Here is a 23,869-nt window from a genome sequence, read left to right on the forward strand (position 1 = left end):
AGCAACAGCCAACTGTTCGCCACTGGAACGCCAGTGTTATCCTTTGCAATTGGTAGTATACCAAGAAAAGACAGCACAGCGGCCCACGATGCCTCGCATGAGGCAAACCATCGATGATACATTTTTCTTATGAGGCAGGAAAGGGAAATGATTCTTTTGTAGCGATGGGAGAATGAATCATCACCCCCATAATGGGCAGGGATTGTGTGTGCTGTGAAACACTGACATGATTTGGCTTAATCCATCCAAAACTTTCCATAGCAAAACACCATGACTGGATCATATCAGTGGATCATTTGATGAATGTACGATAGCTCCAACCATAGTGCAATTCAGTCTCCCACCACAATTAAATTGTTATACTGGTTTTGGAAAAGGGCGAAACATAATTAATACAATTTCTAAACAGCATTTAGCATATGAAACCATTCACAAGCCACCAATTTGTAAAAGGCTAACATCTACACTATATATTATAATATTATTTGGAACATCATATAATTCATGGGAGATATATGTGTACGCATAATCCATCAGCACACATGCCTCGTATTAAGCCATAATGAGTACATGCACATTGACCTCACGTGTACTAAAGCTAAGCTCAGAGACACGCACATACGGCAGGATTTCACCCTGGAACGAGCATGCTGGTTTCACCTCAGCATCCCGTCTCGATGTGCAGCGTGGACAGCACCTTAGCCATAGCCCTGCTGCACACCTTCTGGAATAGCGGCAGGTAAACGCTACCCTTTTCACCTGTGTGACTGCTCAAATGCTTCAGACTGGAACAGCTGAGCTAAACAGACTGCAGCACAGCGACAAGAGCCTATCCAAAATGGAGTACATTTGGAATTCACAGTGAGAGGTACTCACCCCTTCACATTAGAGCGATAAATAAAACCTTAAATGACAACTATATGAATAACACATAAGTTTATAAGTTCGTAAGTTCACACCTGGCAGAACTAAATTCTTTATCAATCAATAATAATGAACCGAAACATTCTAACCATTATTTGAGTTTTCCACCTTAACTATAGGTGAGGTTTACCTCAGGCTAGCCGGAGGCTGCTCCAATGACCCCCATCTTGGCTCCAGATCACCTACACCTGAGGCCAGCCAGAGGCGTTTGCACAGTTGTTTGACCCGGACTGACAGCACACTGGCCAGCAGTGGACCGAACTCCCAAACTGGCCCCGCTTCAAGTTCAGAAAAAGGAATGCTGATGTTACACTGTTGAAGTTTTTCCTGTTTTCTCAATAGAAATCTGTTTTAAAGCCAAGGATCGTTAGGCTCAGTTAGACTGAGAGAATCTGGAAAAGGACCAACAGAATTTTGGAGGAGTGTCACACGGGCTTGATAGCACGGTTCAATGGCAGCTTTTCAGGAAATGGCCGGATTTCTGAAGTTCGAAATTGCAGATGCCCGATTCCTACTGCTTGACGCGTCCCCACAAACGGGAATTGCTCGCAGGCTGAGGCAAGGTTGAGACATGTCAGGACACAGGACACCACAGGGCTGCAAAGACCCAGGTGCTGTGCCTCCCCCCACCCCCCCTCCCGCAGTCTGTGACACACAGTTGCGGTCTCAGCGATACTCAGCCCCAGAGTTCAATTTGATCCTTACCACTGGGTGTGCTGTAATGAGCTGCATTCAAATGTCTGAGCTGGCCTGGCATTCTCATTTATAATTTGATCCACCAGCAGGACCATTGTACAGAAACACAATCTCTTTTTTTATTGAAATACTTGCATTACTAACATTTCTAATAAAATGCTGCCAGCACTTTTCATAATTAAAGGTATGATTTCTCCCAGCAGACTGAGATTGCTCTGGTGTTTGGTAAATGTCACTGGAATTAAAAATCTCTGGATGTCATTTTCAGGACTGTCTATGCACACGCGTGTGCGTGTGTGTGCGTGTGCGTACGTGCGTGTGTCTGTTCTTCTGACATTATTATTATTATTATTTAGAGCAGGGAGACTGCTAAGAATCTCAGGTCAGTCCGTGCAAGAATGCATTACCCTGTAACTAGACACTTGTGAAGTTCAATTTAAGAATTTTAATTCAAAGTACACTTGTTGACCTATGAAAGAAAAAGCTGAAGTATGCTGTGGTAATAAACAGCCAGTAAACATATGCCATGTGACCTTAGAACGTCATTGATGATACAGACTAAGCAAAAGCTAGATTCTGCCTTGCATGTTTCCATTGTAATGACACAAGACTGTGTCAGTGTTCTTACTGTAACATCATTAACATCAGTCACAAATGCAAATAATCCCTATCATTACAGAAATTACAGTTTATTCAGCTTGTGAAATTATGTAACAGCTTTGAGCACTTCTTTATAAATTCTCCAGAATTACTCCTCAAGACAGCTCTTTAGACACTGGTACCCATGGGACTAGACGTCCATGGTTTAATTAAACAGTGAAATGCTTCCCATACATCTTCATTGACTTCACTGTTAAATTTGAGTAAAAAATAAAACATAATAATGATTTGCCACCATTTGGACAGCCCGTCTCTCTAAAGTATGCGTAACAGCTACCCCACATAATACATCTGCTGCTGTAACATACTGTGCTGACATATGACACAAAGTAGGGAAGGAATACACGCTGTAAGTAAATGTCAGCCACAAAATAAATAAATAAATAAATAAACAAACATATACATAAATAAATATATAAAAAATAAGGCTGAAGGCAGTGATGGCACGTGATTTTCTATCCTCAACAGCTGTTGTTTCTACTAAGGTTCACTTAGGCGCAAAAAGAAATAAATTAAATGGGTTTTTGTGAATCAATAAAACTGTTCCCGACAGCCTCTGGCAGCAAGAAAGCTGCTGTTCCCCACAGTCCTTTAGCGTTGAGCTTTGGGTGGGTGGCTGATCAGAGAAATCCATGTGTCAATGCTTTTGAAAAAGTCTCTGGTGCAGTTTGTGCTTTAGTCATTTCAACACAGAAGAAGCAAAGAAAGTGATGCATGCAGCCTGTTTTACTTTTCCTGATGTGATATTACAACTAAAGCCTGGCTACATTATTAATAATAATAATAATAATAATAACTATAATAATAATAATAATAATAATAATTTAAGTAGAAATGTTGTGGATAACATATTGTATTCTGTTCAGATGGACATTCATTTTATTTCTTATCAATCTCCTTTGAACCTTGAGAAACAACTTTTATGATTTGATAAGCAAGGTACGAGCCGGCTCAGGAAGCTGGTTAAAATGCACTGGACTCAAGCTTCCTGTTACACTTTTACATGTGGTTTCTGCTAACAGCCTTTTTAGGGATTTTTTCCCCCCAATGTTCTGCATAAGCCTAGTGCAAAAAGCCCCCATTTGAGGACGTGAAACAGCATAAACAAATATCGCTACACGCCGGAGCCTGACCTATACTTCACCACACTTCATCTTCACTATACATCATCTGTCTTCACTCACTGATTACCACACCCCCCCCATTTTTATAAGGTTACTGGGAAAACTGATAAAATGTGAACTGGGTATATTTCATCTGCCTTTTCCAGAGGATACAACTGACGAATATGCAGTGGAGTGATCCCTCACGCTCAAAGGCCCCCTGCCCCCCCATTCCAGTTCAGCCAGTAAATACTATTAGCAGAGATACCTCTATTGTTTGTTTGCCTTCCATGGTCAAAACATTATACACAACCCCCACCCTCCTCTGACCACAAAAGCTTGACTCCACATCAATAACAGTCACAGCCTTTGCCACTAACCAAAAGAAAAAAGCAAAAAAAAAAAAAAAAAAGCCAGATCTTATCATTTACAATGGCGGCTGCCATTTTAAATCTGCTGTGCACTTGCTCTGTCATTAGACATCAGACTTTCAGTGAGCGTGCAGACAATCCCGCTCTTTGCCCTACTGCCAATGCTGTGCAGGCATGCTGCATGTTGGCTGGGTGCCAGCCTACACCTTACAGAGCAACAGTGCCACCTATGGGCAGCTTTGTCCCTTCATGCAAGTCCCACTCGGTTAACACTGCACACGGTTTCTGTTGGTTAGCTTTTTTCAGTATTAGTACCAAATTGTTATGGCTTTGAAATAAGCATGGATTAATTAGAATTTTTAGTCTAATTCACTCCTAATCACGTTTGAATGGGATGTTTCACATTTTAGTGCTGTCTCATACAGAGCTCTACCATGTTATACCAGGGAACTGAGACTATTCATTTAAGATGTGATATTTTACTATATCTACGTTTTTTTTACATGATAAATAATTTAGTAATCACAACACTTTTACATTTCCCCAACCTTGCTGAGATGGTATCGGAGGTACACAACTACGTAAAAAACAGGAAACTGATACAATTTGGAAATTTTAAAAAAAATCAGTAGAGCAAAAAATGTATTCCACTGCCAATGAAAATTTTGCTTCATTAGAACACAAGCACACTATATATACACTATCATCAAAAGCCTCACAGGAAACTACTTATAAGAACCAGCTGTGTCATCTTCTGATAATCAGTGTCCAGCATTATAAATTAATTAGGTTCCACTTACAGCCATTTAATTTATTTCTGCATTGTGCATTTTTGTCAAAATGGTAAATGGAGCAGACTGGCGTGAAAAAAATGTTTCTTTCACAAATTCTGAAGGCAGAGCGCATTTGAAGAGTAACTGGCAAACTAAATGTGTCTCCACATTCAAGTTTTATCCAGCATCCAGCCTGACAAAACCATGTGCAGTAAAAGCTCTGGTAAAGCCTCCCAGTGTCGCCCCCCCCCCCCCCCCCACCCCACCCCCCATCTAGTACACATTAAACATTAGCATATTCATGAATAACAACAAAATGAGTGTTCCTGAAAAAAACAAACAATAATAAACAAACAACATAAAAATATGTGAATATGTGCAGGTGAATTTTTCAATTACAAAAACAATGCAACATACATAAACACACAATGAAGTGGGACTTTTTTTGGCTTTTGTGGTTTAAGAGTACAAACGATGTATGCGTGAGAGGAGCCCCAAAATGCATCCCTTTTTTTTTGAAGACACACAGAAAACAGAGCAAGTTAAAGACACACTGGCACTTCAGTACTGATGGGCAGAGTAGTTATGTGCAGTACTTATAGACCAGTAAAAGTGCTCTTTTACCTGTCTGCTGTGCAAGGGCCCCTTCGGCTTGAAACCTCCTTGAGAGCTGCATTCTGAGGCACTGAAGTGGTCCGAGCTAGTGGACGAACGCTTGGATAGGGTATCACAGCCCCCTACAAAGGTGTTGTCCAAGGGGAGCTCCTGAATGACATGGTGCTTTTTAACCAGGACCGGGGTGTCGGCCTTGAGGTGGAAGGCAGACTGCGGGGAGGCGGACTTGTAGTGGCGGGCCAGGTCAGGACTGCTCGGCTTGAAGGTGGTGGTCGGAGCGGCGCTCCAGTCGAAGCGGCCTATTCCCTGCTCCTCCAGCTCAGCTGGGAGGCTGATGGTGCCGTTTATGGGCTCATGGGCGGGGTCGTCAGGCTTGGTCTCCTCAATGGTGACAAAGTTGAGCAGGGAGTTCTTGGGCGACTTCCTTTTCTTGCGCTTCTTCTTCTTGTTCTGTTTGCTTTCCTGGTTAGGGGACATCCACTCTGCGCCCTGCTTCTTGCGCTGTGCCGCTTTGAATCGCGTGGCATGACGACAGCGCACCAGCACAGTGACGAAGATCACCACGATCACCACCATGGCGCCCGCCACAATGGCGATCATGATGGTGAGGTAGTCCCCGTTCTGGTAGGCCTCTCCACTCTCATCAATGGTCCTGTCTAGGGGTGTCTCCATGGTCCTGCGGATGAGGTCGTACACGTAGGTGGAGTTGCCCACTGTGTCGTTGACGAAGAGGAACACCAGCACCAGCGTGTGCAGGGACTTTGGGTAACCAAGATCGCTGATGTTGACCACCAATCGGTGGAGGCCCACATCGGCTGTGGCAGGTTTCTCCTCCAGAGTGATGTTGCCTGTCACGGGGTCAATCCGGAACAGCCCCTTCCCATTGCCACTGACGATAGCATACTTGAGCTCGGCGTTCATCCCTGTGTCACTGTCCACTGCAAAAACTTCAGCTACCACTGACCCAGGTATAGCAGAGAGGGGGACCAGCTTGAAGGAGGTGTTGGATGGAGGATATATCACTACAGGCACATTGTCATTTGCATCAATGACGTTAATGGTCACCTTGGCGGCCGAGGAGCAAGGCGGGGAGCCAGCATCAACCGCCCGCACATCGAAGGTGTAGGAGCTCTGCTGTTCCCGGTCAAAGGACACGTTGGACTTGATGACCCCTGAACTGGGGTCCAGGATGAAGTTTTCATTGTCGCTCAGGATAGAGAGGCTTACAGCCGCGTTTTCCCCAGCATCTGCGTCAGTCACAGTGATCACTCCCACCGTGCTGTCCTTGGGTAGGTTCTCGGACACAAAAAACTGGAAGTGGTTGTGCGTGAACTTGGGGTTGTTGTCATTCTCATCCTGCACCGTCACAATCACCGCCGCCTGGCTCTGGAGAGGCGGGGTCCCGTTATCCCTCGCCGTCACTGTGAAGAGGAACCGCTCCTGCTCCTCCCTGTCAAAAACTCTGGAGGCGGTCAGGACCCCCGTTTTACGGTCCAGGTCAAAGAAGGAGGCATTGGGACCCAGTTGGTAGACAATTTCTGCATTCTTCCCGCTGTCTTCATCTGTGGCACTGATGGTCACTAGGAACAAGCCCCGCTTGTTGTTCTCTGGGACTGCCACCTCAATAACAGGCTGACTGAAAATGGGAGGGTTGTCGTTCTCATCTTCCAACCTCACTCTGACTAAGGCTGTCTGATTCAAGCTGGGTTTACCTGAGTCAGAAGCCACGATTTTAAAGTTGTACTCTTTGGTGCCCTCGTAATCGAGCAGTGAGGAGGTTTCCAATAAATACTGGTTATCATAAACCGCTTTCAAGTGGAAGGGGACGTCCTTTTCGATAAAACAAATCACTTTACCGTTGACATCCATGTCTTTGTCCGACACTGTGATCAGGGCAATCTTCGTGTTTATGGGATCCTTCTCAGACAGGAAAACTGTTCCGTTAATTGGACTGATAATATACCTCAGGTCTATGTTAGGGGGATTGTCGTTCACATCTGTTACATTGATAGTTATGGTGGCTTTCGCTGGGCTTGAGCTGCCATCACTGGCTAGCACTGACAGCTTGTGGATGGCGGTTTCCTCCCTGTCCAGCGGCTGCTGCACTTTTATAAGACCGGTGGTAGAGTTTAATGCAAACAGCCTTTTGGTGGCCGGAGATACCTGGGTGTTAAACATGTATCTGATTTCGGCATTGGGGCCCACATCAGCATCCGTAGCTTGCAGCTGCACCACTGATGTGCCCAGGGGTGAATTCTCCGGGATATGCACCTCAATCTGGCCCTCTTTAAAGACTGGTTTGTTGTCGTTCACGTCAGTGACCGTAACCTGGAGGATGGCGGTGCTGGACTTCTGGGGATTTCCCCCATCTTCCACCTTAACCTTCATAACGTAGGTGTCCTTCTGCTCCCGGTCCAGGTTCTGCTGCACAATGAGCTGGGGCCACTTCTCCCCCTCCGGTGTCTCCACGATGTCCAGTCCGAAGGCGCTCTGTCCATTCACCAGCTCGTAGTGCTGCACGCTGTTGAAGCCCGTGTCCGGGTCAGTGGCAGAGGGGATGGCAAAGCGGCTGTTAATCAGAGTGTTCTCTGGAATGGAAATGTTTATGACCGGAGAGGGGAACATGGGGGCATTGTCGTTGGTGTCCTTGACTATTATCTTAATTTTAATAAGCCTGAAATAATCGTTGGGCAAGATGACAACTTCAATCTCGAAAGAGCACTCGTTCTCCTCATAAGAGGGGCCGGGGCAGAGTCTCTCCCTGTCAATCCGGTTAGAAGTTGTAAAGATCTCCCCTGTGCTGCTTAGAACTCTCAGCAGCGGTTTATCTCCAGCTTTTGAAACCAGCCTGTAAACCAGATTAGCACTTGTTCCAGTCGCAGCATTTGTGTGGGAAATGTTCAGATCCTTTGGTATGTTTCCAATGAGAACATTTTCTTGCAGCTCCTCTCTAATCGGGTAGATCAACTCTTGGGCTATAGCTGGGTCAAGCCAAAAGCAGGTGACCAGAGCGGCCAACAGGTAAAAATCTTTGAGGTCCATGGCAGTGTGTGATATTCTTGTCCACTTTGTGTTTCAGATAGTTTTCCCCATAGGATGTACTGTAACGAGACTGCAGGTTTCACAAATCCGTGAATTCGTAGGCAAGGCAACACAATCCTATAAATAAAGAAAAGTTGCGATAGGTTATGATTAATTCAGTCATAAACCAAGTACATAATATAAAATAAATAATAATACCCATTTCAAAACGGCATAGGCTACGCGATCTCACTAAATATACGGATTTATGTATTTCCATGTTGCCTCTGTTAGTATTAATTGTTGTTGAATAAGCGAAATGTTTTCTAGTTATTAATAATAATAATAATAATAATAATAATAATAATAATAATAATAATACGTTATCCCCTTTTCCCCGCTTCAAAAGATGGTTCTACGTTTGTATCATCATCGGGCATACATTCCTTTCACCTCCAAAAGCTTGCCAGGAGATAACGCTGCAGTAACCGGGGCAGCCATTCAATTACTTACCATCTTCTTTCAAGACATTGAGAGAAGTAGGCAAAACGAGACTTCACTCTCTTCGTTATCCCTAAACTTTATGCTCTTACGGTATGCATTTACTCAAATGGAAATCACTGTTGGTATTTTAGAATTACAGAGTAATATCTAAAGTCACACCGACTGAGGCAGGGTTGGACATTCAACCTACTTATATTTATACAATACATAATTTTCTTACCTCCGTTTTCTTCTGAAGGGTCTCTTAGTGAAAATGTGATTTATTCTCCTGGATATGGCAATCGCACATCTTTATTAAAATCCCCATGGTTTGGCAACGGAAAGACAGAGCAGAATTACTCCAACATTAAGATCTTTGACGTGATCAACACTCAAATTAGCTACGTGTCATTCACGAGTAAAAATGTATGCTATGTTCCATCGTAAAAGCACAAGCGTCCGTGGGAGAGAAATCTGCCTTAGAGGTGATGGCGAAGTATGTATCAATTAAGCACTTCGTTTCGGCATTTAACTCTCCGCCGTAAGGAATTCTCAGAACACACGTACTGCGGTTGTCTGAAATCCTCTTCAACAATCTGAATCAGGTGATCCGCGCACGTTATGTTCATTTGGACAAACGGGTCCGTCCAATCATTCCGCAAAGGCATACAGCAGTTACTCTGTGCAACCTGTTTTACTGTTAACGACAACGCAGCGGTAGCGATCAGCGTACTTTTCCTAGAGCAGGGGTAAAAAAGCAGTTCGATGTGATCCAGGTTTTTTTCTTCTTTTTCTTATCCGTCTATGATGTCTTTTATGCCAAAATTAAGAAGTGTTCTCTTTGTAGTCTTCAAAGTGTCACAGAGCGCATCTGATGTAGTTGCCTCTGTGATAACAGGTGACATGCACCTATAAACTGATAGTTTGACTATGAGTGGGGAAACCTTTTTTCCTTGCTCGATCCCCTCTCCGGACTGAATTTCTTGTAATAACTCTGAATAAACCCAAAGGGGAGGGGGAGCGAAATACAGCAGCCGACAGACCCCGCAAATGTATTGGATCTAGTTACTCATGACGTAATTTCAAGGGGCGGGAATAGCGCTTCCACTGGTCGGTCCAAAAGTCACTCACTATGGGCCAAGTCTGCTGAAACGGTCTGGGAGATGCTGCAGAGCTCATTGCTGCGGGCTGAAGGAGAGGTGTGCTCCGGGAAATGAATTGTGGGCTGTTCTATTATATTTTAGTTACATTTACCTATCACTTGTGCGAGGGCAACGATATTTATGGTGTCCCGTTTAAAAGCTTATGGAAAAGACAACAAAGGTGCAAAAAAAAAAAGAGCAACGGTTGCTATGGGCGCAGAACAACTGTTTTTTTTTCAGTTAAAAAATAAAATAAATATACAGCAAGCAGAAATTTTCTAATAATTTGTAGACTAAATCAAATGACCGAATCTTGGCGAACTGTTTCTTTAACAAAAAAAAAAAAAAAAAAAATGCAGCAAAGAGCGCTGTACAGGGTAGCTATAGCTTTTAAGATTTTTTATTTATTTTTTTTTACAGCGAAACGAAATAGCACGCTTGCTGGACCATCCGCCCCCAGGAATGTCACGTACTTAACACTAGTCAATGTCATAGTGTGTGTACGCTTATAAATGCGCCTTAGATGTTCTAGCTACTGGTAGATTCCAAATGAGATCCAAGAACGAATGTCAACCCTGCTGTGTCCAAACGAGCTAACGATACGTACGTTCTAAAAATGAATGATTTCATGGCTATCCAGTATGTTTGGAATACATGGCTGCGGAATCATTATTATTATTTTTCTTAACTATTATTATTATCAATGCATGTGTTTTCTGTTATTTGCAAACTATTACAGCATCAACTAAAAAAGACACGTTGGCATGAGCGCTTATACGCTGACATAATACGCTTGTCACTAAAGACAGTATTAAAGAATGCTTGTCAGCAGCATGTCCACTCATGCTGCTGACAAGCATTCTTTATGAACATGAGACGTCAAGTTTTACTTCCAATATATGCTAAATTTTCTATACTTAGCTATTTATTCAGTTTAATTGAAACTTAACTTAACTGAAGGAACTGGGGGTATAACCGTTTCCTTGTTAGATAGTGGCATGCTTGTTGCTGACTAAAGCTCCAAGACATCGAGGCAGGAGACTAGTGTCATGGTGAACACTGCCATCTAGAGGCTATTAAATTAATTTGAGCGTCTAACCATTAATTGCGCAACTAAAAAAAGTATCCTTAATTCATTAATTATATTCCACCAATCTTTGAGTAATAAAAAATATAAACTATTTGTTTTCCCCTTGTCCATATCCCATTTAGATCAGAAGTTTTGGAGAAAAAAAAGTAAGCTACTGTGTATTAATGGGAAAAATATAATTCCTATAAACATATTCAGCATTATTCACATATGTATGTATGTATGTATTTTATTATCATTGTTATAGAGGGCAGATAGAAATGGACAACCCCAGCATGCACAAATCTTCATTTTTCTTGCACCAACTTACAGTACTAACAATTCAGTAATAAAGCGTGTCCTTTTATTTTTCTTATTTATATGAAGTGGAATTTTTAATAATTCATGTTCACTCATTTTATATAGTTCATTTGTGAGCATAATGTAGTGACACAAATGCCGTATGATCATTTTATGATTGTTAATTGTTTGCTGACAATGAGTAAGTCTGTCAGTCAATCTGTCTATTTGTTCAAAAACAGGTGGGAAGACTGTGCCACACTTGACATCTTATCTGGAATTCTTTAGTTTGTTATTACATTATTCCTGGAAAAGGGAACCCTTTAATGTTAGGCAATACCTCTAATGTCAGTTCCCTGTTTTAATTCCCATGTCTTTCTGTGTACCGGCATTATCTAACTGTGCTGTGTTTTGGCCTGACAAGGCAACTATTGTAAATGACAATGTGTCAATTGAAGCTTGGCTAAATAAAATGGATAAAAATAAAATAAAAACTTTGGCAGCACCGAATGATTTAATTTTGATTTAATTAATTGTCAGTTCATTACACATAAAATACTTGTGCACATGAGAATGCATCCTTGCAGAAGTAAGGTTTTCTTCAGGACAGGAACACGACATGCTTCTGTGACCCCGTCATCTTGAAATAAAACTGAATTGCACCTCACAATAGAGACATTTGCATTTTAGCTGGTTGTGGATGCCATTATGGTGCCATACTGAACTTTTCACAAAGAATAAAAATGAAGCAGAACATTTTATATCAATATTTTATGTCCCTTAGTGTTATCTGTAATCTGAAACAGAGCTTCTGCCAGTCTTTCCGTGAGTTTATTTATTTATTTTTTTGTATTCTTTGGGGTAGAGGATTACAGTTTCTTTGTATTGATTTTTTTTTTCTATACGTCCTCTACTGTATATTCACTTCAGAATACTGAACTGAACTTGCTATTGTGTAAAACCATGTGTATATATATATATATATATATATATATATTTGTGTGTGTGTGTGTGTGTGTGGGCGTGTGCATGTGCGTATGTGTGTGTGTGTGTGTGGTGTAGGAGCATTACTGCAAAATAAATTCTGTTCTGCAGCTATTTTCAATTTATGAAAGGGGATATTTACTCCAAAAATAATTGCTGGACAGAAACAGCTCATAGTAGCAGCCTTGCGCCTGGATGAAATTCACACCAGACCAAAGCAGATCAATCGGTTGTGGACTGCGGAGGGAGTACAGCCCATCCTTTCTGTAATATGGACAGCAGTCCTCCCCTAAAGTCTGGAAAGATGACCTGCGGTGACTAGGGCTCCTACCGGAGACAAAGTCGCCAGACAAAAGAATCTGAAAAGATGGTTTTCCTTCTTTTGTCTCCTGACATTTGGTAAAGACCAGCAGGTTTCACATCTTTGTGCGACGAGTGCCCTATGTCGGACATACCTGCTCACCTACTGCTGGGCCATTCATGCAGGGTTCTGGTTATCTGGAATAGGAAGGGCATGTGTTTCTGTTCCAGTCCAGTCCAGAACAGAAGTGGGCACTTTCATGCCTGTTATTTTCAAAGAAATTTAGGCCAGTACCGCACAACCTACAGGAAGCCTTCCTTAAGTACCGCTGTTTGTAGAAGGAGTGGAAGCAAAAAGAATAAATTGTTTCCTGCTTTCTTTTCTACCAAAGTAATATATGCCTTTCCCCATTTAATGAATAAGCTTCACCAAAATGGTGAATAATGAATGACACAGATCACACAGAGATGGCCAAATAACGAAGGGATAGAGAATTCAAGGCGACCTCTTGGGTCTTGGCTTCCCAGTCTAACCTTGTGTGCTCTTTCTGCTTGGGTTCCTGAAGCTATCGTCACATCGTCCTGCAGTCTAAACACATACTGTTGTACGTAACCTGCATATCCCCTACGTGTTAGCGTATGTGCGTGTGTTTGTCCACGTGTGTTTATCTGCATGAGTGCATGTACGATGCATGAGAGCAACACCGTGCATGTTTGTATGAGTGTGTGTGTGTGTGTGTGTGTGGAAAACCTGATTCGCAAAGACACACGCAAGCATGAAACAGCAGGGTTGCTAGAAAACTTGTGGAATTGTGCATCTTGTCACCATACTAAGAACAGGTACTTTAGCAGAATTCTCTACCTGACCTTTAGCCCCCTGAGTACCATATTTCAGAAAACCGGATATTTGCCATCCTGAACCAGTAACAAAGTTGGAAAGAAAACCCAAATAATACACAGATTCAGGTTTTCGCACCAAATACATTTGATCTCAGCACAGCATCATGTCACTCGTTATATTGATTTATGCCACATTCTTACTGCCTCTGCTTTATTCCAGAATACCAAATGTGATTTACCTTGGGTATTTGTGCAAAAACGAAAAAATATAAAATCTAAACAAACCTAATCAAATCACTAGTAGGTTTTGAAGTGAGACGTGATTTTACATTTGTTTCTCCCCTGCATGTGTTCCAGAGTCACATTTGGAAAGGGCCTATGACAGAACACATTATTAAAAGGAAATGTTCCCTTCCAGATATTGGAGTCAATGTGCTTGGCTTTAAACGGCCGTTAATGGTGGTTCAGATTCATGTGTCAGGGCCAGTCACCTCATTTCAACCGGTGACGTTCAGGTTTCCAGGTGACAGTATCATCAGCACCATGTCTCAGATTGGCCAGATGCTACACCACCCAATGTGCGCTCACAGACACAACACGGGCCCAGCCCCAGAATAACAAACAGCCTGACACCAGGGACACTGTGAGAAGTACATGCTTAATATGCTTAATCCCTTAATATTGAAGGGATATATTCAATCTAACTGGCAGGGATGAAGTATGTTTTCGTGCAGTTTTTTTCCTCAGTTTCTTACACAACCGTTTAAGTATTCACTGAAAACGATATTCTAACTATATATATATATATATATATATATATATATATATATATATATATATATATATATATATATATAACTTATTCATTACAACGTGGGTGGATTAATTTGAGATCATCCTGGAAAAAATGACCTAAAATGCTCCTGAAGAGTACATTTACGTGACGTCCAATGACGTTGCATGAACATAAAGCCAAATTCATTATTTAGAGGATCTTGGATCTTGGGTTGTTATCTTGTTTCCTGAAATTAAGCTGAACCCATATGGTTGGTCATGAGTGCCACAGAAAACTTGGTCCCATTGAGGTCTGCTGCAGTGGATATCTAGAAAACTCATCAAATCTAACTGGTTGGATAGATAGCACTCTGGGTAAATGGAAATGTACCGAACATCAATTTCATTTTTGGGTGAACTTCCCCTTTAAGCTGCCCGTTATGACTTTGTCCACAATGTTTCACTGCCGTGGATATCTGAGGACTGTAGCAGGCTGCCATTTATAAATAGTCTATTGGCTCAAGTGATTGACACCTTTTTCTCGATCAATAGAAACATCCTTGGTGGACTGATGTAACTGCAAAACAGGACTGGAGATCTCTCAATGACACGGTGAAATTGTATGTAATTCTCATGGTTTCTCCGATGACATTTCGCATGAGGCCACGAAAGGTCAAACACTCTGTTTTCATTTACTGGGGTGTGCAGGAAAGATGTCCGCCGCATTACCGCGGATGAAAACCTCAAGAAGGCTCTCGGCCGAATTGAGCGCAAATCATTGCGCCTTCTCTGTAGGAGCTGTGAAGTAGATGCTGCATCTGTATTGGAAATCAAAACCATAAGCTGCATGTCAACTGGTCAACCTCATGATGTCCTCCATCAGACCGCCTCACGCCGTCAGAAACCACGCTACAGGTCTCTCGCTACAGAACTAGCCATGCAAAAGAGACAGGATCTTGTTTGAAAAGCTGTTATGAGAAGGACAGGCACACCCCCTAAACCCCTCCCCCCTCCCCTCTGCCCGCAAAGCTGGATTTGGCGCTATCTGATCTCCTCTCTCTCCAAGGAACACCAAGGGCATGTGTGAATAATTAACTAGAACTGCGTTACCCATTAGGCAGACCTCTTTTCTAAATCTCCTTTCCTCTCTATGCCAGCATGACATCCCTTTAGCACAGTGCACTTTTTTTAGGTTCTATCAATTTGAAGAATAAATCTGATGAGTAAATTGTACTTTGGAAATTGGGTAACAATGGTTGTTCCTGAAATATGAGGCTCGACTTAGACCATTTTTTCTTTTTACTTTTTACATTCCTCTATGAAATTCTCAAGTAAACCTTTAGGAAAATTGTATAGAAACATACGTACATGAATACATACAGATAGACAGACAATACTAGTACATATGTATTGCATAAGCATGATGCACTCACACATGCTCATAAAACTATAATACCTGTGTATACAAAAACACACCAACCACTCATTATATTCCAAACACACACACACACACACACATATATAACACTCTCTTTGACACACAACAAATGACATTCATGGGAGACCTTCAGAAAATGCATGTTTATGTATGCATTTCATTAGTCAATGCATGACTGTTTTGTATAACAGCATGAAAGAAAATGTTGGTGTGTGCATATGGTATGTCAGAGTTTACTGGCATATGAGCACCTGAATGTCAGTTTAACCGAAAGGCATTTTGATCGAAGTGAGCGGAAAGTTTAAATAACCCCACTCATGGGCATGTATGCTGAGGACAGAATGTTTTGGACACAAGCAACAGACTGATTTACAAATGCAGCTGGCTTTATTAAATAATGAGTCTCAAAGTTGAAAATGTGATAGTTCAATTGTGTGTATCTATCAGGGATGTGTGGCCAGGGGTGGGCCCCTTTTGACAGACGGATTAAATTGTGTATTATTGTTTATTACCCATTATTTTCAAAACCATTTTCTGCGCAGTGTAAAACCTTTTTTTGTCACACAAATGCCAGTAATACCATGAGGTACAGTGTGTGAAGTTTGTAAGGCACTCGGCAGGACACACCCCTGAAGGCAGAGAAGATATGTGCCTTTCCTTCAGCTTCTCCCACAGCATGCTTTACTGTGAAATACTGCCTTCATATTTTCTGTGCACTGAAATGAGTCAAGTCAGATGTCATAGTGAAGGCAGCCATACCCTGCGCCAACCTTGCAACCCTGGCCGCATGTATCCCCTCTAAGTATGCATTTCATGAGTTTCTGAGAGTTAAGCTTGAATTATGGACCAGCCTATTCCTCTTCCCAAGCAATTTTCAGAAACTGTTCAACTGCTGTTGGGTGGTGTGTGTACATTTATTTTTGTTCTTGCAAAAAACGTGCTGCCATTCTTGAAAATACACCAGGAACGTGAAGGAGAAAAAGCCCTCCTCCATAAACCAAAAGAGTTTTTAAAAAGCTGACCCGCACAGTGTTAGCCAATCAGACACAGTTCACACTGGAGAGAAATCGATTCAGGGGGGCTTCTCGCTTTGAGACTTCTGGCTGGGAAAACAAACAGATAATACAACAGACTGCTTTAGCTTGTTGAATTCTAGTCTCTTATATTGTCACATTGTAAAGAAGGAAAAGCCGGAACAGAAAAATAGTAATTTCTCAATTTTATTAAATCTCATTCTTTGCAAGTGATTACTCTATTAAAAGACAACCTATTATTTCAACAATTGTGGATACCCATACTGCTAAATCCAATGTTTCAATACATTTAAAAAAAAAAAAATAAATAACATTAATGTAATAGACAGTAATTAGAAGGATTCATGTTATGGCAGCAAAGCAATCCATAGATGAATTCCTACCGGTACAGTAATCAGCCATTGTAAATATCTACAGTAATTATTATAAGTGGAGTTTCCCCATGCAATTTTTAGAAAAAGCATGAATTAAAAAAATGAAGACAGCAAGCTACTTGCTGTATATGTTAGCAGTTGTCATTGTGATTGAGTATACCATTCATCATTTGACACATCCTTTCATTGAGCTTTTCAATAACATCAATTTTCTTTCTCTCAGCACACAAAGGAGGACAAAAGGTAACTTCAACAAACAGTGTAAATCTTTCATGATAGCCCTCCATGGTAGTATGGTGTTCCTGTTTAAGTATCCTGTTTAAGTATCCACCATATTATTCCACACACACGTGTGTGTGTGTGTGTGTGTGTGTTTGTGTGTGTATATACATACTGTATTATAAAAGTTATTTTTACATCAGCATTTTCGTTATGTTTTTATATACAGTGTGTATATATATATATATATATATATATATATGACCCACACACAAATGCATACACACACCACATCATATATTTAGGAGCATAACGCCTTGATTATATTAGTTTGATGCATGGGTTGCTCTTCAGATAAACTTGCAGTCGCAATGATTATTTATGATGGTGCACTTAAAATGACTTCACTACAGCTGAGATGACTTTAAATGAACTGGAGACGCTGTGAGATGTGACTGATTCAGCTCCATCAGCATACATCAGCTCTGACCCTTACTGACAGGGAAGGGGTGACCTACCTAGGGAAGAGTGGAGGAGACAGGTGGAGAGGGCTCTCGGGGCACGGCTGGTACCAGCGGCCATGCCAACCCGTGACCTTTCCCTGCCAAAATGGCAAACGCAAAGATATTGTTTACACACACAACTTTTGACTCCACAGATAAAAATGAAACACTTTACTGTGGTCTCATCTATGACATATCTGTGCATCAGGCTAAATATCGAATTAAGCCCAAGTAACTGGTGGAAACAAAAGCTGGCATACACACTGTCCATCCAGGAATGGAATTTCCCACTCCTGCACTAAAAGGATTGCCCAGGCTTTGAAACAGTAAAATGTGCACAAACACTGGGGAAAAAAAAAAAAAAAAAAACATGATTTGGGATTCATTTGGCATTAGATCAAATTTGTAATTAACAACCATCCCGTACTGGTTGTGGCACAGCATTCATTAGCTTTTGACACACGTGAAATTTTATATACTCGTTAGTCGATACTCTTCTGGGGATTTCCGTGCAAACACAGGAGGAGGTTGCAAAAATGCATCTCATTGACAATTCCAGCTAATTCACTCAAAGCTAACACTCACGAGAAGCAGAGCTAACACATTTTCCATCAGCTTATAATTTTAATAGCTCTGCAGCTGTGCGTATCGCATCCATTTGGGACTGAAAATGCATGTTTCAGACCCTGGGCGGTGAAAGTCCTGCTTTTAGTAAGTTTGGGCTTGGATACTACTTTAATGAAAGACCTGGTAGTCCTGTCGTGCAATGGCCATTTAAATGGTAGAACTAGTGCTATAAAGGTGTTTGGCTGTAGTAAAATGCTTTCACAAGTTCATACAATTGATTTGCCTCATATTAAATATATGTTGCAAACTTTATGTTTGTTTTTTGTAGACCTGCTTGCTGGGTATGTTCATTCATATGTTTATATAACATTTGTGTATAGCATTTGTTTTAAATCTGTATATTTTCTGTCATTTTAAGAAACATTTCTTTGATTTCATCTTACAAGTGTTAGCTGATTTATGCAGAATAATTACAATAAATACATAAAATGTATAAACAAGCAATATATGAGAGGCATGTGTGAAATGGTCACAAAATGTTTATCCACTGAAAACAAAAGACAATCAGGAATATCATCCTTATTAGAAGACCCTTTTCTATTTAATTCAATGCACACAGTTGCCTCACTTTTTTTCACCTCCACAGTTCTCAGTCAGATAAATGTGTGGCTATGCTTAAGAATTTCCCACAATAGATGATTTTACAATTGATTTTTAAAAATGTTTTTACGTTGTCTAACAATGAGAAAGAGCAAAATTGGGATAATGTTAGTCATCCTATGAAGGAAAACCAGCAGGTTGCAGCTGTTTAAACAGAAAAGAGAAAAAACAAAGACAAATAGGGGCTATCTGGTTAGTTAATTATTCATTGTGTGCTATTCATTGTGCCCATTGTGTCACTGTAACTGAAATGGCTTTCTATCTCAGGTGATTGTGCTTTCATCACACTTCTGCCCATTTTACAAGTAGCTCTAATCCCCATTCATAAAAGTGGCCCCAAGCAGAAGGAACTGAAGATTCTATACCAACAGCTGTTTGGGTGGATAATATGAAAAACATAAGTCACAAAAGTTGTCTTTTATATAGTTGGGTGGTAATTAAATCAACAGCCTTACTTTGGCAGTTGTATGTGTGTGTGTGAGAGAGTGTGTGTGTGAGAGAGAGAGGGGCCATGTGTAGTCCTATTTATAAATATCGACCATTGGCTATGGTTTTATTAGGCTGGAATGTCAAAGTACATTAAATAAAAAAGTCAAAAATTTAAACCAAGTCCTGGTTATCACTACCTAATTAAATCAATAGCCTGACTTTTGATTGAATTAGGTAACATTCTAATAGCATAATTGTTCACTGACTTAAGCCATACAAAACTATGGTGTTCTAATCTTAAGGACGCGTGTTTTCTACAACCAGGTTTTATAGACAGCAGCAGAGCTTAGACTGCTACTTGTCTCTATAGCTACACTGATTAGAGATGTAAACAGGGGAACACTGCTGGAATAGAGCTGGGGTTGATAAAATAAAGACAGACCTTTCATAATGAGTTCACTGGATGTAATCATGATAACTGATTGGATAAGAAAAAATCATTCTAAAAGTGAAAAGAATGGAGGCAAAGAATGAAATAGTAAGTTCAATACATGTACTGACAACTGGTTTTCAGAATAGGCACTGCTGAGTCTTGCTAAATCCTTACATAGCAGTCATAAAAATAAAAATAGCAGACACCTCATTGTACAAACCGTCTGCTAAAACCTCCCAGGATGTTCACAGAGAATTATAATGGTAATCGATTCAAAACAACAAGTGACGTCCAACAGTCCAAGGGGGATCAAATTAACTCAATCAGAGTACAATCTACACTGTCAGACCTGATTTAACATTGAACATTTTATTTTGCACATATACAGTTTGGCACAAGAATTGGCTGGGCCAATCAAAAATTTACACGAACACTGAAATAATATTAAAAAACCACAGAAAGTGAACAGGTGTTGGAAACAGCGTATTGGGTTTTGTTTTGCAAATCAGCAGAGTTTTACCCTGTTCAATTCTCCCAGCACAGCTGCCATCACGGCTTGCTATCCCGTAGTTCCCTGCTTTTTAATTGTCCGTCAATTTTAGACGCATGTTGCCTTGGAAGCGTTCCAAGCACTCGCCCTTGCTCGTTGTGCCCCAAAAGCCTTTGCTCTCCTACTTGAGGCCAAAAAAGAGAGAAAAAGTGGCACAGAAGCAGGAGGCAAGCTGAATGACCTTTTTTAAATGATATATCAGATTATATCATAGTACTAACCAAAAGTGACAAATGATATTTGCATACATGAGGAACCACATTAGTGACTACTATGATAGCACTGATCCCAAAGGAAAAAAAAGAAGGATTTTTGCTCCCCAGTTGAAAAGGGGAACTACCTGACTGTGCTCTAGGTTACCTGTGTGCGTGCATGTATACGTACATGTGTATGCATGCGCGTCTGCTTTTTTATATTAATAGGATTCACATGGCCTGTTTTCTGGTTATTCCAAACATACATGTCCCATTTTTGGTAGTGTAAAACATTTTGGTTTGACCCTGCCTCACTGTGCTTTTGTGTGACGGATATAAAAGTTCTGTTAGTCAACTAACCTTGCTGAGTGGCTAATGGGGAATGTGCAGCTGATCCTAAAGCAGAGAGATTAGCCGTCTACATAGCATTGAACAGATAGTACTGATCTAGAACTGTCCACTGCATATGTTAGATCTGTCTGAAATAATAAAACAAATGATAAATAAAACTGAAAAAAGTCATCTTTTCATTCACATTTATTTTCCTCTATTGTTTTCAGCACACACCTGAGAAACCAGAAGCAGTGGAGAACAGGAGAAAAAAGTATGATGGCTGTATTTTTAAGTGGCAGCCTGAAAGAGAATGTGCCTTTGGAATGTCTTTCCTCGGCCCATGATGTGGATGCCAAACGAGTGAGCCTCTCATCCTCTTGGACCAGTTTATAATATTTTAATGCTGAATTCCGTAGTTACTTTACCTTACTTGGGGTCTAAACTGATTTGTCATAATACAATTAATAAATACCTACCATGCCTGAATACATATCTATCACTATAGGAAAGACCAGAGTCAACAAAATGCATGAATGAAAGATTATCCACCTACCCACAACACACCACAGTCTCAGTAGACCACACTATTGTCTCTTTCTAATCACCTCTGTTTATCTCACAGACACACAGAGAGAACCAGGGTGGGTTTGATTGTTTTATTGCACTTAAATGGTGATGACTCCCAAAAACAACAGTTTTCATTTACATGCACTGTTTTCTGTAATTAAACTTTCTGACTTGATTTTCTCCTTCCTTTTAACAAACAGAGTGGGTTACTGTATGCAAATTATGCCTGTCACATGTGCAAATTAGCCTGCTGGGACACTAAAGATGAAAGTACATTTACAGTTTAACATTTTTTGTACACATTTAACATTTGCATATAAAGCCCTTTCTTAAATGCTCAAGACAGAAAAAAAAACGTTTTTAAAAGTAATTACCTGGTTGGTAAAATAACTTATATTTCAGAAAATATGTATATAAATAATGAGTTCAAGGTATATTCTTTCCTCTATCATCTGTTATATATGCCCAACTAAAGCACTGCTGAAGTTTGATCCATTTTGCAATCTTAAAACATGGACAGTTTAATAGGTTTTTACGATCTAATACAGTATCTGCTAGCTTGTGTCTTGTGAAATGTGCCAGGTGATTAAACAGAAAACAGGGGAGGCTGCATCGCAGGTGCTATAACTGCATCGCAGGTGTGTGTGCATCCTTTGCACTCTACAGCATAAATCCAGTTTCTCACATCATGTGATGGAACATAAATGGTTTTCTCTTGGTCTCTGGCATCATTACTTCTACATTTAAAACAACATTTGCCACTTTACTCACTGTCTTACACCTGCTGTTCCCCATCACCGCCACCCGGCCCCACCCCTCATCTGAGCCACATCACATCTTGTGCATAAACTGGCTGACATGCGGGTCACCAGTCGGCACCCTGAGCCGACCAGAGGAGGATGGGTTTCCCCCTTGAGCCTGGTTCCTTCCAAGGTTTCTCCCCATCTGCCACAGGGAGTTTTTCCTTGCTACTGTTGCCTTAGGCTTGCTCCTGTGGAGGTTTAGGCTAGAGTTGTCTGTAAAGCGTATTGTGACAACTGTTGTAAAATACCCTATACAAATAAAATTTGATTTGATTTGATTTGAAATTAATGCATTAAAACTTAGAGTTGCAAATGTATGCATTATATTTGTATAGAGGGTATGTATTGACGTCACTTTCCCACTGGAACACGCCCCCTCAGTCGGGACTGAGTGGCAAGACATGCTGCGACATGGCTGCCTTTAGTATAGGAAACAGCAAAACCGGGAGTAAAACAAACGATTATCTGCTTAAATTAAAGGCAGTTGGACTCGACAGTGATTATTACAACTTACCAAAGAACCAGTGATCCGTGGACATTCAACAAGAAATCGGAGCTATCTTTTTACAGACTGCCAAAAGCTAAAGAAAAGAGAAGCAAATGCATCGCTGTTATTCGCAGAAACAATTTGAATCCAGTCACCGAAATGTGGATTTGTGGTTGTTATTTTGTGTCAGGTATGTTGGATTTTTGGGTAAAATCATACCTTAATAATTTATATGCTTGGCTAGCTAATACGATCTAACCATCCCCCCTTTGTTTGTAGAACACAGGGCTCATCATCATGGATGTATTTTAATAAATGCTGACAAAACGTCACAGTTACACAGAATATAAATGAAATATGCTAAATATTTAATTGATGAGTAGTCAATACAGTACATAACTTAAGGTATGATTTTACCCCAAAATCCAACATAGCCTACCTAACACAAAATGACAACCGCGAATCCACGTTTCGGTGCCTGGATTCCAGTTGTTTCTGCGAATTTCAGCAATCAAGCTGCTTCTCTTTTCTTTAGCTTTTGGCAGTCTGTAAAAATATAGCTCCGATTTCTTATTGAAACTATTTGTACAGTCAATCGCACAACAGCTCTTTCCCATTTTAGATGTTTTTTTGTGTCTTCGCGGCATTCAAGCTGAATGCTAACGCTGTCACTCATAGTCTTTCTGCCACTCAGTGGGTGTAACCGCAGCACTTTTGCCTGCAGTGACATCATGTGCATACCCTCTATATCTCTCATCAGATATTTTAAAATGTAAATACAAAGGCAAGTTGAATAGGTCCTGGTAAAATAAATACATTAAGGGACAAACATGAGGGTGTAGCTCAGAGAATGCAAAATGGGTTACCTCAATGTCTTCTTTGACAACACCGACAAGGGAAAAAGAAAACTGTTTTGCTTTTAATGGGCACTTAGTAGGAAACTCCCCTTTTCTCATGTTATGGAAATGCTGAATGATTTTTTTTTTCTTCCTGAAACGAGAGATGATTGTGCCATTATAACACAACAACATTATACCACTGCTTTATTCAGAACATCAAAGAAGCTCATTTAGTCAAATGACATGTTTGAAGGCAGCCCCAGTGGTGTGGTTCTGAGGACAGGTTCTCACTTGTAATAAACGTACAGGTGTAATTCTTTGTTTTTATGCAGATACTTTTCCCCAGTGAAGATGAAAGGGAGGGTGACATGATATATGCAAATT

The 23,869-nt window shown here is 40.7% G+C and overlaps 1 protein-coding gene across 2 annotated transcripts in view; it reads right to left on the bottom strand.

Moving 5' to 3' along the window:
- The window catches only part of LOC135240395 (protocadherin-9), a 222,943-nt gene extending 213,308 nt beyond the window's left edge, over positions 1-9,635 (bottom strand). Inside the window, exons 1-2 of one of the 2 annotated variants that reach the window (XM_064309810.1) lie at positions 8,888-9,635; positions 5,152-8,301 (exon numbers count right to left, since the gene is read on the bottom strand). In XM_064309810.1, coding sequence (XP_064165880.1) covers positions 5,152-8,184 — 3,033 coding nt within the window. In that variant the 5' untranslated portion in view covers positions 8,185-8,301; positions 8,888-9,635. The remainder of the gene's footprint in view (positions 1-5,151; positions 8,302-8,887) is intronic. The other variant, XM_064309809.1, reaches the window with a different exon arrangement.
- Positions 9,636-23,869: the final 14,234 nt, after the last annotated feature.

This window comes from Anguilla rostrata, chromosome 15, assembly GCF_018555375.3.
Source record: "Anguilla rostrata isolate EN2019 chromosome 15, ASM1855537v3, whole genome shotgun sequence".
Lineage (NCBI taxonomy): Eukaryota > Metazoa > Chordata > Actinopteri > Anguilliformes > Anguillidae > Anguilla > Anguilla rostrata.